Source organism: Nerophis ophidion, linkage group LG06 (genome assembly GCF_033978795.1).
Source record: "Nerophis ophidion isolate RoL-2023_Sa linkage group LG06, RoL_Noph_v1.0, whole genome shotgun sequence".
NCBI lineage: Eukaryota > Metazoa > Chordata > Actinopteri > Syngnathiformes > Syngnathidae > Nerophis > Nerophis ophidion.
The window spans coordinates 2118092-2135429 of NC_084616.1; the positions used below are offsets into that span (position 1 = coordinate 2118092).

General features: G+C 41.7%; 1 protein-coding gene across 3 annotated transcripts in view; it reads left to right on the forward strand.

The window, feature by feature from the left end:
* LOC133554061 (regulator of telomere elongation helicase 1-like) overlaps positions 1 to 17338 on the forward strand; it is a 53256-nt gene that overhangs the window by 35587 nt on the left and 331 nt on the right. The window contains exons 21-31 of one of the 3 annotated variants that reach the window (XM_061902426.1): positions 121 to 198; positions 266 to 412; positions 1720 to 1835; positions 4692 to 4815; positions 5738 to 5903; positions 6613 to 6755; positions 7860 to 7955; positions 10380 to 10590; positions 12050 to 12175; positions 16967 to 17074; positions 17140 to 17328. In XM_061902426.1, the coding sequence (XP_061758410.1) occupies positions 121 to 198; positions 266 to 412; positions 1720 to 1835; positions 4692 to 4815; positions 5738 to 5903; positions 6613 to 6755; positions 7860 to 7955; positions 10380 to 10590; positions 12050 to 12175; positions 16967 to 17074; positions 17140 to 17328 (1504 nt within the window). The remainder of the gene's footprint in view (positions 1 to 120; positions 199 to 265; positions 413 to 1719; positions 1836 to 4691; positions 4816 to 5737; positions 5904 to 6612; positions 6756 to 7859; positions 7956 to 10379; positions 10591 to 12049; positions 12176 to 16966; positions 17075 to 17139; positions 17329 to 17338) is intronic. The other 2 variants (XM_061902427.1, XM_061902428.1) reach the window with 2 other exon arrangements.

Here is a 17338-nt window from a genome sequence, read left to right on the forward strand (position 1 = left end):
AAGATGACTAACTCACTTGAGAAGAGGAAAAGTTGGGCCCCGAGATCAACAAGGTAAAGAACCCCTGCTCTAAAGGAGATACTATATCAACATAAGTCACTTTTTATTCTGTATTTTTAGACTATTGGAGGTTACTACGATGCAGTAAATGACTCGAAATCCAGAGGCGGAATCTTTGCAGCAGTTTGTCGAGGAAAGGTGAGATCTAGAAGTAGAACCCATGCTTCCTACTCTCAGCAGCTCTGAACTTTGCTTTCTGTTGCAGGCGAGCGAGGGTTTGGATTTTGCAAATACATTTGGCCGCGGTGTGATCATCACCGGACTCCCCTTTCCACCAAAGCTGGATCCTCGGGTCCTCCTGAAGATGCAGTTCTTAGATGAAATGAACCAAAAGAAAATTCCCGGTATGAAGGTGAGATGTGTGCTCCTTTTCATCGCAGTTATGTTTGCCCTCACAGTGAATTATCTTATTACAAAATTGCCTATGCATTTGATTATTACATTTTTTTATATACAATGTAAAAAACAATCTGTAGATTTTACAGTATACATTTCCAGTGTTTTTTACAACATATGACTGGAATGGGAAAAACAGTACCGCTGTTATTTATGGGTAAACTGGCAGCTCATTTGCCAGAATCTTACTCTAAAAGGTAATGTTTTTTTTTACTATAAATGGAAAACTGCTTTTTTACGGTCGTGAGGGATTCTCTTTTTTTTTTTCTTTTTTTTTTTTTCTTTGTCATGAAAAATGGAGGGTTTTTAGCGGGTTGGTGCAACAATTGTAAGCGTATCTTGTGTATTTTATGTTGATTTAATAAAAAATATTTAAGCTACATTCTTGTATGACAACAGAATGGCTAGCAGAACAGAAGGCAGAGGAAACTACACCTTTTCATTTACTATTTGCTACTTCAACTTTACACATAAAAAAAAAAGTCAATTCAGATCGCTAACGTTCTTAGCATAAATGAATGGGATTCAACATAGAGGAATTAGCATGACCGCTAACGGAGAAATTAAACTGGTGGTACATAAACCTAGCTAGCTAGAGATATTGGCCCCACAATCATGTAAGAAGTAGAAGAACAGCTAGTCTGCTGGAGTAGTCTACAGTCATACAGTAACAAGTAATTACACATCTATTACACTTCAATACCATACATCAAATATATTTACCCCAGTAATATCATCAACACTTACCTGTCCTTGGGCTCAAATACTAGTGTGGCCTCAGTAGTCCTGCTTTAGTAAGTAGCATGCTGCCAATTATCCAAGCATGTGATGGAGGAATGCACAGTGCAGGGTTGAAATTCTACTGAATTTGCATGAAACCGGGTTGTTTTAGCTAATAATCATGCTGCAAGATCTAGCATGTGGCATTCAATGTTTATTCCCATTAATTTCCCATTCATTCCCGTTAATTCCCAAGGAAAGTTTCCAACTTTGAATATTCCCGGAATTTTGCAACCCTATACATAAGTTATTTAAGTTACATTCAAAAATACACATCGCACTTTTTGCCTAACCATATTAAGTTACTTAACTACAATTTGCAATGACCAACACATTTGATCCCAGCTCCTCTAATGACACATCAATATGTTTGTGTTATATTTTAGCATTTTGAGAGCTTTCTGGCACTGCTGCTTAATGATAGAATTAGTCAATAGTGCGAGGACTAGCATTGTTTTGACATGTGTTGTCTGCCTTTTGCAGTTCCTTTCAGGACGGGAGTGGTACCGAGAGCAGGCTTTCAGAGCTGTGAACCAGGCTATTGGCAGAGTCATTCGCCACAAGGAGGACTATGGTGCCATCTTCCTGTGTGACCAGAGGTCAAGTTACAGTCTCACCCATTTTGCACTCTTTCTCTTTGGAAACCATGTTCCTGAAATAGTCTTTTGAAAGTGTTGCCAGCTTCCCCTCAGAGAACAATCTGTAATACAGTTAGGGCTAGGTGTGCACACGAATGAGGAGTTATGATGACATACCGTGAATCTACAACATTCAAAGTAGCTCAGATTTGGGGAGGGGTGCGGTAAAGAGGCCAGGTGACCCGTACTGTGCTGTAGGTGGGTTAGGGTGAGCAAATCAATTTCTCATACTTGTGCTAAACTTCCACTGAGCTCAGAGTAAATTACCACGCTGTCAATCATGTGGGCTTTCTTCACTCTTACATTTTGTGTCACCAAATGTTCTGCATACAATGCACCAGGAGGGGAAGAAACATGAAACCTTATTGGCCACCTGAAACGCAAAGAAACGTGTGCACAAATCTACAGTTGAAGGCCTACTGAAAGCCACTACTAGCGACCACGCAGTCTGATAGTTTATATATCAATGATGAAATATTAACATTGCAACACATGCCAACACGGCCGGGTTAACATACTAAAATGCAATTTTTGAAATTTTGCCCCGAAAAATCCTGCTGAAAACGTTTGGGTATGATGACGCCTGCGCGTGACGTCACGGATTGAAGAGGACATTTTGTGCAAGCTATTAAGTCGTCTGTTTTCATCTTAAAATTCCACAGTATTCTGGACATCTGTGTTGGTTAATCTTTTGCAATTTGTTCAATGAACAATGGAGACATCAAAGAAGAAAGCTGTAGGTGGGAAGCGGTGTATTGCGGCTGGCTTTAGCAACACAAACACAGCCGGTGTTTCATTGTTTACATTCCCGAAAGAGGACAGTCAAGATTTGCGATGGAACAGAGATGTCAAGCGAACACGGTTGGATTGGACCACACACACAAAGTACATTGTATTATGCAGCGATCATTTCGAAAAATAAATAACATTTTACCATTCTGAAGGCGATCTATGTCGTGTGCTACTCCAGTATCAATATCAGCAGCGTCGTCCTGACCATCACCGTCAGCGTCTGGTTAAGAGCGGTATGGCTCTATCCCTTGTTGCGGTTGGGCCTGGCCGAGTGGTCACAGCAGCTTCCCTATCTGAATCGCTCCCACTGCCCTCTATTCCATTTTTTTTTCTAGTCCTTCACTCTCGTTTTCCTCATCCATTAATCTTTCATCCTTGTTCAAATTAATGGTGAAATTGTCGCTTTGTCGGTCCGAATCGCTCTCGCTGCTGGTGGCCATGATTGTAAACAATGTTCAGATGTGAGGAGCTCCACAACCCGTGACGTCACGCGCACATCGTCTGCTACTTCCGGTACAGGCAAGGCTTTTTTATTAGTACCAAAAGTTGCGAACTTTATCGTGGATGTTCTCTACTAAATCCTTTCAGCAAAAATATGGCAATATCGCGAAATGATCAAGTATGACACAAAGAAGGGAGCTGCTATCCCCGTTTAAATAAAAACATCTTATTTCAGTAGACCTTTAAATATACACATTAAAAAATGATAGATAAAAGTAACTTATCGGTAAGTTAATTCTATTGGCTTTAGAAAAAGAAATAGTGTGCATGGTCAAGAAAAAGATTTTCTGAAGCATATTTTGTATTTGATTCGATTCTTGGTAACAATTCGATTCAGAATCGATTTTCCATTCTAAATCTATACTTTTTTAATGACATTTGATGCCGGTTCTATGATGAACTACAATCCTCCATAAAATAGATACATAGCTCTGATCAATTTCTATATTACTTCAAAGAAAACTGTTTTTTTTTTGTTTTTTTTATCTAAATCTACCAAACATTTAACAAAGTCAAATAAAAATAAGACAACAAGAGAAGTATCCAACACTTCTCTTTTCTGAAGTCAATGTGTTCAGCAGATATAGATCATCAGCAGCAGATAGATCTACATCAGTGGTCCCCAACTTTTTTGTAGCTACTCACCGGTCAATGCTTGATAATTTGTCCCACAGGCCGGCGGGTGGGGGGGATTAGGGGGATTTTTTTTTTTTTTTTTTTGGTCATGAAAAAGGGAGTTTTTTTGGGTTGGTGCACTAATTTTAAGTGTATCTTGTGTTTTTTATGTTAATTTGATAAAAAAAATTTATAAAAAAATATTTTGCAGCCCGGTACCAATCGCTACCCGGTGGTTGGGGACCACTGATCTACATCTACTATGTGATTTGTCTGAGTGGCTGCACAGGACAGATTGGAATAAAAATAAATGAATGAATAAAAATCGATTTATTTTTTTATTTTTTTTTTAATTGATGAAGAATCGTCCCAAATAAGAAACATGATTAATCTGAAAATGTTTCAGTTGAGTATGCCTTTAAACTTAACTGCAGTTAGCTCAGCACATTTGAAATGTTCCCAACTTTCTGTGCCTTGCATGGGAGACCCACCTCCACACTTTATACGGTTTGGAATTCATATCTAATGTACCGTGATAGTGCCCTTTCTGTTTTCACGATTTCCTTCTTATTACGGAAAACACCAGGAGTTAAACAATCAGAGTAATTGGTATGGTTTGCACAGTACAACATTTCATTTTTTCCACAAACCCCTTCAAGATTAGACCAATATTGATGGGTCGCCACTTACGACGCCCTGTAAAAGGTGGGAAAAGGTAGACGGCGGGTGGAGGATGAGTGGAAAAAATGTCCATGTCAGACTGGGTTCATATGGGGTAGTGGGCATAAACTGGGATGACGTGTGCTTTTGAAACAAATGACAAAGAGAGATGATACACTAAACTGAGACGAGTCGTTCAAAAACCACAGAAAAAAACCCAAGAGTAAATGGAATGTGGTCTTTCCACAGGTTTAAAAGTAGAGAGGCACAACTGCAGCTTCCATCGTGGGTGAGACCCAACGTGCGTCTTTATGAAAACTTTGGGAACATGGTCCGTGATGTCTGCCAGTTCTTCAGGGTTGCACACAAAATGGTAAGTTACGGATGAATAGAATTGTCAAGTTTAAGCACCAAACCATCTATTAAACAGAACAAGAAGCAAGGAATCAGGCAGAGTTCAATTTATTTCATGAGGAGAATGCATGGAGCTGCACACTCTGTTACAGTCTCACCTACGCTCTGAGGTACAGCCCACGCGCTCCTCTATTTATTCAGGAGTTCCCTAGTTACATGTCTGAGGCTGCTTCAAAAGGGAGGGGTCTCACATTATGCAAGCAGCTCAGTACGCACAATACGTGATTATTCAGAACGGAATGTGCTTGGGGCCTTGTGATTGCGCCCTGTCTCTGCTTTGTCTGCCGACTGTCACCTTATCTTCGTTGAGGTGCTGGTTCGTCCTTGGCCGTTAGCAGGCTGAAAGACAGAAACATCTGAGGCGAGGCAACTCCTAACTTGCAGTGGAAGACAAGAAGTTGTGTGCCTGTGCTCAAAAGCAAAAGTACAGCTTGAGCACAATAGATAATAACTAGAGCAACGGCCTTTAATGCACCTTATTGCTCTTTTATCCTGCACTACCATGAGCTAATGCAACAAAATGTTGTTCTTATCTGTACTGTAAAGTTCAAATTTGAGTGACAATAAAAAGGAAGTCTAAGTTAAGCATTAGAGTTGTGTGATAACTTATATATAATTATTCAAAGAAGAATAAAATAATTTCCATTGCCAAAGTCCTTGCTGAAATGGTGCAACTAGTGGAAATGTTCTTTATTGACTTGGACTGAGTCCACCTTGTTTATAATATGGAGTGCAAAGCTCGGGGATTGGTTTTGTCAAATGACTTCCCTTCTTTCTTATCTAACTTGATAAGCAATTGCTTTGTGATTATAGTCAAAAAGTAAGGTTGTAACATGATGTAATATGTTGAAACTCAAGTTGGATTTGTTGGACTGACCCAGAGGCCCATGTTGGAAAAGACCACTGCACCTGAACCTGCTTCAGAGTGTTCAGCGAGCACTCGTCAGTCGTCATCTCCTCGGTCCTGTGGCTCCACTTCTTACTTACACACCCAGAAGGCCAAAATGTTGGATTCGCACACCAACACTCTTAAAAGGAGGCGACCTGGTGAGTGTTGAGGGGCTCACTCAAATATGAACACTGAATATGTCATCTTACTCTTGATTTTAATACTTAGACTTTAAAATGATAAACTTTGTCAAATGAAATCATGTGTTAATCACAAAGATTACTATCAAGGCTTAGGTCAGGATGATTACACAAATAAATACTAATCAAATACAGTGGGGCCAAAAAGTATTTAGTCAGCCAGCAATTGTGCAAGTTCTCCCACTTCAAATGATGACAGAGGTCTGTCATTTTCATCATAGGTACACTTCAACTGTGAGAGACAGAATGTGGAAACAAATCCAGGAATTCACATTGTAGTAGTTTTAAATAATTTATTTGTAAATGATGGTGGAAAATAAGTATTTGGTGACTTCAAACAAGGAAGATCTCTGGCTCTCACAGACCTGTAACTTCTTCTTTAAGAAGCTCTTCTGTCCTCCACTCATTACCTGTATTAATGGAACCTGTTTGAACTCGTTATCTGTTTAAAAGACACCTGTCCGCAGTGTTTAAAAGATAGCAAAACTGCACAGCGAGACTTCAAAAAACTGTGTGCAAGCTAATGCCCAAATGCACCAACCCTAAGATTGGATTTGATTTGTAAACCAGGAAAAAATGAAAATCATTCTCGGTCCCCATTTAAAATAAAAACGGCTCTAACCATCCATGCATTGTTCTGATTTGCTCTGGTCTTGTCCCCTCTAAGATGAAGACGCTGCAGTTGCCAGTATTTTCAAACAGTACCAGTCTCAGAGTGCAAAAACTGCAAGGAAAGCAGGCAGTCTGTTTGATGCCCTGGACCGTGCTGAGAACCGAAGAGAAGCCAATGGTGCTTTAGAAGAACAGAAGGTGGGTGGATTTCTCTGACAGACCCAGGTTTTTAGGTGAAACACATCTTATTCATCACTGTTCCATTTGCCCTAACAAAACTGGGGAAAAAGGGCTTCTGTTGACTCTGGAACATGGACATTAACTGAACTTATTCCATTGAACGCCTTTAAGTCCAGATTGATGACAATTTAAAATTGTAACCGTTTTTAACATATTTTTAACAACTGTTCATCCTTTGCTGCCTCTTGGCCAGGACTTCCTTAAAAAGAGGCTTTCCTGGTTAAATAAAAAATATGTTTCAGATGCAAAATATGTTCAATGTGGGGCAAGGGTCCTCCATTAAAAGTCAAAGTGCTCCAGGAAATTATCTTCCAGTCCAGAACTTGAAGCTTGAGCTTGGTTGGAAATCCCCAGAAAGCAGTTCAGTTCTTTGAGGCTTTGATTGATTGAAATTGATTGATACTTTTATTAGTAGACTACACAGTACAGTACATATTCCCTACAATTGACCACCAAATGGTAACACCCGAATAAGTTTTTCAACTTGTTTGAGTCAGGGTCCACGTTAATCAATTCATGGTAAGATCATCCATCTGCAACATGACACCATCTCGGTCGTGCTGTTTGATCAGGTGGACATTTTATAACCTGAGAAGGTCTGCATGGCATTTAAAACTGTTTTTTGTATGGTTGTCAAGTAAAGGGTGGTCTTGCTTTTTTTATGTGGAGTTAAAAGAAGATGGACTTAAGGAAATACTAGCTAGCAATCAGGGGTGTGAATCTCTGGGCACCTGATGATTTGATCCGAATTGATTCTCGATTCAACATCATTCGCAAACCAATTCTTGCAGTGTATTATTTGATATAATATTTGTAATGACACTTTCAAAACTGGTTACTGATTAGAAAAGCTCCTGCTGGTTGCACAGAGATGGCCTAAACATTTTGCACAGAGATGGGCTAAAAATGTTTCAAATTATTTTATTAATTTTTTAATTGACTTTTGAAAATACCGAATCCATTTCAAATTGTGATAAATAAGAACTAGGGTTTGATATTTTTGTGAAGACCTGGTAGTAATTGTTTATTCATTGTATTTTTTTTTTCCTGCAATGGTTTTAGCCAAGCCAGTTGTCCACACTGTCTCTGCAATACGACAAAAGATTGGAGGAGATGATGAATGGAGGGAAACGCAAAATAAAAGTGGTCCACGAACAGGTATATCTTTTTCATTTAAACATTTTGTTTATTTCTGTCATGATTTGGTCACTTAAAATGTATTATTGTGTGCTATTGGATGCAAAGCAGATTCTAAACTAAAGTGTTTGTTGCAAACAAGACAAAAATGACTGGTGCACGATAATTATTGGGCCGAAATGAGGAAGTGTTACATCGTACCGATTCATCTGATGACATCGAATTTTTTTTCAAAAAGGCTCCAACGATGCGGGGTCACCTGTGCTGGGACGTACAGTAGGTAGGTAGGTTAGGGTAGTCAAATCAAGCACGCCTTTTCTCCTACCTGTGCCAGCTTGTCCTAAATTTGCCCTGAGCTCATTGTAAACAAACATGGCGTCGATAACGTGGGACTTATTGTTTCAGAGGAAGACATTTCGTACGTGCTCTTTGCGCCAAATGTTCTGAAAACCGTCTGCGAGGAGGGGGAATAAACTTTCGGCTTCCACACATCAAACCTTATTAGCCACCTGAAACGACAACATTTAAAAGCTTACAAAGATGCCAGCGCCGCCCCAAAGAAAGGTGTGCACAAACTACAGTTAAATCTACTTCAAAAAATGAAAACATGTAAATAAGTTATAAGCAGTGGTGTGCCTCCTCTGCTGGCCTAACGTAACCACAAATCATCATCATAATTAAAGACAAAAGTCAGTTTTTATAGACTTTCCCTAAATATGTAAAAGTATTCGTATTGTCTTCATGTCATATTGCTGTTGTTTTTACTTTCTATCCAATCAGAATTCAGATAGCTTATGTTACCATGCTGTACCAAATCTGCCTGCAGAATCAACAATGTGTGTGGACTGGAAGTGAACGGGCACATACAGTTGATAGATCATTGCCATAGCCAATCAGATCAGCAGTTGTTGTCAGTAAAGCCTTCTAGCTGGCCTCACCTTGAACGTGACATTTACACCTCTTGTGATTGGATACTCACGGGTTTAAGCTATGCAGATCAGCAGAGTACCACCTGGGACCGTTAGCGGATGAGTTTGAGAACACATACAGTTGATAGACAGTTGCGATAGCCAATCAGATCACAAGTTGTTGATAGTAGCCTATCTCGGTAGCCTGATGTTAACGAGACTGTGATTAGATACTCACTTGTCACTGCAAAGTGAGCATCCAATCACAAGATTTACGAAAGCAGAAAGTGGCACCATAGCCATACCGGGGCAGCGGAGAAATCAGCGGTACTCACTTTATTAACCAACAAAGAAGTAGAACAAAAAATTGATTAGGTGGCAGATTTATATTTGCAAGGCCATTTTCAAGAGTGTGAAACCATGTCGACCAACCCCAGAAGCTAGCTCAGCTGTTCTGGCGATGAAATGGGGAAATGCTCACCATTTCCACTCGGAATCAAGCGACTACGAGCTGTACCACTGGCTTATACGGCGTCGAATGGGTGCTACAAATTGTGAGTTCTAATATTTAATTTCTTTATTTTTTTATGTTTAATATTTTTTTTTGCAATTTTTAATTTTAGACAGTACCACATAAGATATGTTCTGATTGCTGATGCGGGTTAATTTTTAAATCTACCAGAAAATAGACCATTATGTACACGGTTGATGTGATCCAGTGCCCAGTAGTGCGTAAATGTGTTTCTGAAAAGTATTTCTCCAGCAATGGTCATGTGGTGACATCAATGGTGGTATTTTGAGAGGTCATCATTGAAGTCGGACATCACTGAAGGGAAACACACGGCCTGCCACTGGTTATAAGTATCTATCTCTACAAGCAGGAAGTTATTGGTAGAAGCTTGAAAAATAATATTGTGCATTTCTACGATAACTGCATAAGGTCAACTTATTCCAAAATAAGAAGTGTCAGAATAAGTGTGTGTAAGTTATCACAAAAATTTCTGTTTCCATGAGTTGCCGGCGAGAGGACAAAATCTGTCTTTGATCTTACCAAGCAAAAGGCTTGTAAAACTCCACCATGTACGATGGGAAGCGACATGAAGGTGTCGGTTTCTTTGATCTATTATGATCCCCAGGAAGATCTGGTCTTGACTCGAGATCTACAAAGCGGAGAGAAAGCGGGACCTGCCGCAAGCTCCAAGCATCTTTTCTTTGAACTATTTGTGACCTAGGACAGCAGCTTTTTATGACCCCCCTCCCTTTAGGAACAGCTGATGCTATGTAATCAGTCCAAATAAAAAAGGAGGCGTAGAACTCTCTTGTCAGAGCGTGGTGGAAGACTGTACAAGAGTACAGCCCAGACGTTTCTCCTCATGAGACAAATTGAATCATGTTTCTGTCAAATTCCTTGCAGCTTGTCTGTTTAATAGATGTCATCAGGGTTGGAACCTGACAAGAAAGCTTCAAAAAAAGAATTCTGAGTTATGGTATTCTTAACCAACTATTTTATCAATATATTTTCTCTTTATTTTCAAAGAAGCCAAGTTTTTCCAGGGGTGCTTCTGGAGATGGGAAAAAGGCCATCGCCAAGTACTTCCTGGGAGAAATGAAGTCGTCCCTCAGCCAGGTCAACTTTGAGCGAATTCGCCGGGCTCTACATTCCTACAAGGACACTGACAACGTGGACATTCTGCTGTCGGAGACGTCCTTTTTAACCGATGACCCTCACACTTACAGTCTGTTGCGCGGTGAGTCACAAATACCGTCATCTCTCCTTATACACTCCTGGCTGCTTTCAGACTTCACTGTGGTAAGGCAATTCTCATGAATAAAGGTTATTCTTTATGAATGGAGTACTTATATAGGTGGAGTTAGGCTCCAGCACCCCGCGCGAACCCGAAAAGGGACAAGCAGTAGAAAATGGATGGCCTGGGTTACGGGGGTCCCAATCCGATATTCATATCTGATATCGATCCGATGTCAGCAAAACCTAACAACTAGAATTTGCAATTGTGGTTGTAATTTTGTGTGAATGCCCTATGTGCTGGTTTGTGGAGCGTGCCAAACATTTGCGGTGGAATAATAATAAATTGATTATTTTTTGGTGTGCAAGTGTGGATGTTTACGCATTCACATTTGAAATGTTGGATACAAGCAGACTTGCGGCGTGCAGAGTTGGACAGACAGTTAACGTGTAAATAGACAGATAGTACTTGAATTATTACTTCAGGAGAGTTCCCTCAGGAAAAGTAAAAATGTCCCCCATTAAGCAGACAGTCTTCTATTTTAGTCAAGTCATTTTCACAAGGTAAAGAAGCTCGGATAAAGGCTTACTAGGAGCCAGCAGATACACAACAGCTAAGCACACAAGCCAGACACAGGTAATAACAGTGGAACAATATTGCAGTGTAAAACAGCACATTTGCCAATACAAACAAGTATCAAATAATTATAGTTGCATATTACTTGCACATACAAAGTCTGCAAGGTAGAATCATATTATAAAATATCCAGTAACTAACGTGTCCACATCGTTCAACTTCCCGTGTCATGAGCTTTAGCTTAATGAATTGGCACAAATTAACATTCCACTTCATAAGCACAATTCTGTCATAGGCTTTTATTTTTATGCTCATCATTCTTGTTTCCTGACTAATTTCCCTTGATCAAACAATTTGTAACGTTCCACACATTCTACATCAACAATATAATTTGCCTGAGTAGCTGGACAGGACAAAACAAGAAATAACATTCCAAGTACGTACCGTTATTCCTGCTGATATCATATGGGTTATCATCAATTAAAATGTATGTACATAGCTCTAATCACAATGTCTCAAAGGGCTTTAAAAATTCACATCGGCATATCCTCTGATCTAAGCCTAATATCGCTATCGGCTTACACTCAAGGCTCCAATATCGGCATCAGAACTGGAGAATTTGTATCGGCACATCCCTGTTAGAACATTAAAAAACTGTTTATGACCTTCTTAATATGTTTTATGTACATGAAAGCATATAGTCACCTTTGCACCTACATAGTAGTGGTCTACCCCAGCCCTTGCCCAAAGTGGGCGGGGCTTAGGCCCTACCTCACCTGTGACCCTAAGGAGGACAGGCAGTATAGAAAAGAAGTCATTATTGTGCATGTAACATGTCGACTTGTTACTTCCAATATAACATTACTAGTCATGTCATGTGTCCCAGGGTTGTACAACTTTGTACGGCCACACCACAAGAAGACATTTGATGAGAAGTGCCAGGAAGTGACGGGTGCTGGCTGTGGGTACAAACCTGAACACTCTGAGAGCAAGGCAGAGATGCCACATGCTGGTAGGTCATGATGCTGGATGGCACACAGCGATTGTCAACGCTTTCTTCTTATTCTCGCCCTCTTAGCTTAGTTGTAGTCATCCAATGATGGCCTCCATCACTGGCATCAACACTACATTACCTCCACCACTGGCATCAACACTACATTACCTCCACCACTGGCATCAACACTACATTACCTCCACCACTGGCATCAACACTACATTACCTCCACCGCTGGCATCAACACTGCATTACCTCCACCACTGGCATCAACACTACATTACCTCCACCACTGGCATCAACACTACATTACCTCCACCTCTGGCATCAACACTACATTACCTCCACCACTGGCATCAACACTACATTACCTCCACCACTGGCATCAACGCTACATTACCTCCACCACTGGCATCAACACTACATTACCTCCACCACTGGCATCAACACTACATTACCTCCACCTCTGGCATCAACACTACATTACCTCCATCACTGGCATCAACGCCACATTACCTCCACCACTGGCATCAACGCCACATTACCTCCACCACTGGCATCAACGCCACATTACCTCCACCACTGGCATCAACGCCACATTACCTCCACCACTGGCATCAACACTACATTACCTCCACCACTGGCATCAACGCTACATTACCTCCACCACTGGCATCAACGCCACATTACCTCCACCACTGGCATCAACGCCACATTACCTCCACCACTGGCATCAACGCCACATTACCTCCACCACTGGCATCAACGCCACATTACCTCCACCACTGGCATCAACGCCACATTACCTCCACCACTGGCATCAACGCTACATTACCTCCACCACTGGCATCAACGCTACATTACCTCCACCACTGGCATCAACGCTACATTACCTCCACCACTGGCATCAACGCTACATTACCTCCACCACTGGCATCAACGCTACATTACCTCCACCACTGGCATCAACGCTACATTACCTCCACCACTGGCATCAACGCTACATTACCTCCACCACTGGCATCAACGCTACATTACCTCCACCACTGGCATCAACGCTACATTACCTCCACCACTGGCATCAACGCTACATTACCTCCACCACTGGCATCAACGCTACATTACCTCCACCACTGGCATCAACGCTACATTACCTCCACCACTGGCATCAACGCCACATTACCTCCACCACTGGCATCAACGCCACATTACCTCCGCCACTGGCATCAACGCTACATTACCTCCGCCACTGGCATCAACGCTACATTACCTCCGCCACTGGCATCAACGCTACATTACCTCCACCACTGGCATCAACGCCACATTACCTCCGCCACTGGCATCAACGCCACATTACCTCCGCCACTGGCATCAACGCTACATTACCTCCGCCACTGGCATCAACGCCACATTACCTCCGCCACTGGCATCAACGCTACATTACCTCCACCACTGGCATCAACGCTACATTACCTCCACCACTGGCATCAACGCTACATTACCTCCACCACTGGCATCAACGCTACATTACCTCCACCACTGGCATCAACGCTACATTACCTCCACCACTGGCATCAACGCTACATTACCTCCACCACTGGCATCAACGCTACATTACCTCCACCACTGGCATCAACGCTACATTACCTCCACCACTGGCATCAACATTACATTACCTCCACCACTGGCATCAACGCTGCATTACCTCCACCACTGGCATCAACACTACATTACCTCCACCACTGGCATCAACACTACATTACCTCCGCCACTGGCATCAACACTACATTACCTCCGCCACTGGCATCAACACTACATTACCTCCGCCACTGGCATCAACACTACATTGCCTCCACCACTGGCATCAACACTACATTACCTCCACCACTGGCATCAACACTACATTACCTCCACCACTGGCATCAACGCTACATTACCTCCACCACTGGCATCAACACTACATTACCTCCACCACTGGCATCAACACTACATTACCTCCACCACTGGCATCAACACTACATTACCTCTACCACTGGCATCAACACTACATTACCTCCACCACTGGCATCAACGCTACATTACCTCCACCACTGGCATCAACACTACAACTACATTACCTCCACCACTGGCATCAACACTACATTACCTCCACCACTGGCATCAACACTACATTACCTCCACCACTGGCATCAACACTACATTACCTCCACCACTGGCATCAACACTACATTACCTCCACCACTGGCATCAACACTACATTACCTCCACCACTGGCATCAACACTACATTACCTCCACCACTGGCATCAACGCTACATTACCTCCACCACTGGCATCAACGCTACATTACCTCCACCACTGGCATCAACGCTACATTACCTCCACCACTGGCATCAACACTACATTACCTCCACCACTGGCATCAACGCTACATTACCTCCACCACTGGCATCAACACTACATTACCTCCACCACTGGCATCAACACTACATTACCTCCACCACTGGCATCAACACTACATTACCTCCACCACTGGCATCAACACTACATTAGACCAGATGTGTTCAACACAAAAGTGTCTGGAACATTTTTAATTGATCTAAAATATATTTTTACTGTATATTCCCCAAACCCCCACAATTGTTCCACAAATGCCTTTACAGACACACAAACATTGAACCAACACTGTTGTGTAGTTGAATTTGAATCATTAATTATACTATAAAAGCCAAAAGCAGTGAACTTGTCACGTTGTGTAAATGGTAAATAAAAAGAGAATGCAATGATTTGCAAATTATTTACAACTTATATTCAATTGAATAGACTGCAAAAACAAGATATTTCATGTTCACAATGACAAACTTTGGTATTTTTTGCAAATATTAGCTTATTTGGAATTTGATGCCTGCAACATATTTCAAAAAGCTGGCACAAGTGGCAAAAAACCATGAGAAAGTCAAGGAATGCTCATCAAAGACTTATTTGGGACATCCCACAGCTAAAAGCAGCTTCCATGAAATGCTCACTCATTCACAAACAAGGATGTGGCGAGGGTCACCACTTAGTCAACAAATGCCTGAGCAAATTGTTTGAGAACAACATTTCTCAAGCGGCTATTGCAAGGAATTTAGGGTTTTCACCATCTATGCTCTGTAATATCATCAAAAGGTTGAGAGAATGTGGAGAAATCACTGCACATAAGCGGCAAGGCCGAAAACCAGCATTGAATACCCGTGACCTTTCATCCCTCAGACGGTACTGCATCAAAAACCCACATAAGTGTGTAAAGGATATCACCACATGGACTCAGGAAACCACTGTCAGTAACTACAGTTGGTCGCTACATCTGTAAGTGCAAGTTAAAACTCTGCTATGCAAAGCCATTTATCAACAACACCCAGAAATTAGATTTGCTGAGCCTGAGCTCATCTAAGATGGACTGATGCAAAGTGGGAAAGTGTTCTGTGGTCTGACGAGTCCACATTTCAAATTGTTTTTGGAAATTGTGAACATCGTGTCCTCTGGACCAAAGAGAATTAGAACCATCTAGACTGTTCTAGGGTGAAAGTGTTGTAGTCAGCATGTGTGATGGTATGGGGGTGTATTAGTGATTGTTGTAGGGTGAAAGTGTTGTAGTCAGCATGTGTGATGGTATGGGGGTGTATTAGTGATTGTTGTAGGGTGAAAGTGTTGTAGTCAGCATGTGTGATGGTATGGGGGTGTATTAGTGATTGTTGTAGGGTGAAAGTGTTGTAGTCAGCATGTGTGATGGTATGGGGGTGTATTAGTGATTGTTGTAGGGTGAAAGTGTTGTAGTCAGCATGTGTGATGGTATGGGGGTGTATTAGTGATTGTTGTAGGGTGAAAGTGTTGTAGTCAGCATGTGTGATGGTATGGGGGTGTATTAGTGATTGTTGTAGGGTGAAAGTGTTGTAGTCAGCATGTGTGATGGTATGGGGGTGTATTAGTGATTGTTGTAGGGTGAAAGTGTTGTAGTCAGCATGTGTGATGGTATGGGGGTGTATTAGTGATTGTTGTAGGGTGAAAGTGTTGTAGTCAGCATGTGTGATGGTATGGGGGTGTATTAGTGATTGTTGTAGGGTGAAAGTGTTGTAGTCAGCATGTGTGATGGTATGGGGGTGTATTAGTGATTGTTGTAGGGTGAAAGTGTTGTAGTCAGCATGTGTGATGGTATGGGGGTGTATTAGTGGCCAAGGCATGGCTAACTTACACATCTGTGAAGGCACCATTTAATGCTGAAAGGTACATACAGCTTTTGGAGCAACATATGTTGTTATCATGGACGCCCCTGCTTATTTCAGCAAGACAATGCCAAGCCAGGTGTTACAACAGTGTGGCTTCATAGTAAAAGAGTGCGGGTACTAGACTGGCCTGCCTGTAGTCCAGACATTGAAAATGTGTGAAGGGAGACTGTTGAACAACTTAAGCTGTACATCAAGCAAGAATGGGAAAGAATTCCACTTCAAAAATGTGTCTCCTCAGTTCCCAAACCTGCACTGAGTGTTGTTCAAAGGAAAGGCCATGTAACACACTGGTAAAAATGCCTTTATTTGACATGTGTTGCTGTCTTTACATTCTAACTTCAAGATTATTTGCAAAAAAAAATGAAGTTTGTCAGTGTGAAGATGAAATATCTTGTCTTTGCAGTCTATTCAACTGAACATAAGTTGAAAAGAATTTGCAAATCATTGTATTCAGTTTTTATTGACCATTTGCACAAGGTGACAACTTCACTGTGTTTGGGTTCTGTCCCCAGTCTTTTATGCTTTGTATCATTTCCCTCATTCAGCAGATGTGAACCCCAGTAGAATTTCAGCCTTCAGTTCTAGTTTGGCGTCCACCAACGCTCCAAACAACAAGCAAGAGGGAGTTGGGAATCTGGGAGGAAGTCAGGCTGGTACGTCACTGACCAACAAAGATGTAATGGTGGTCATAAAGATCTAACTCCTGCATGTTTACCAGACATTACTCCAAAGTGTGAAGTCCAGGCTGTCTTTCTGGCCGATGTAAAAAAAGCGCTGGGCCCGGAGGGATCAGCCCGGCTGTGTCAGGCGGTGCAGAGCTACAGGACCACGGACAACTATGACAACATGGTGTCTGTGGTTGTGGCCTTGTTCACCGAGAAAGATGAAAACTTCAGCCTTTTATGCAGTAAGTAGAT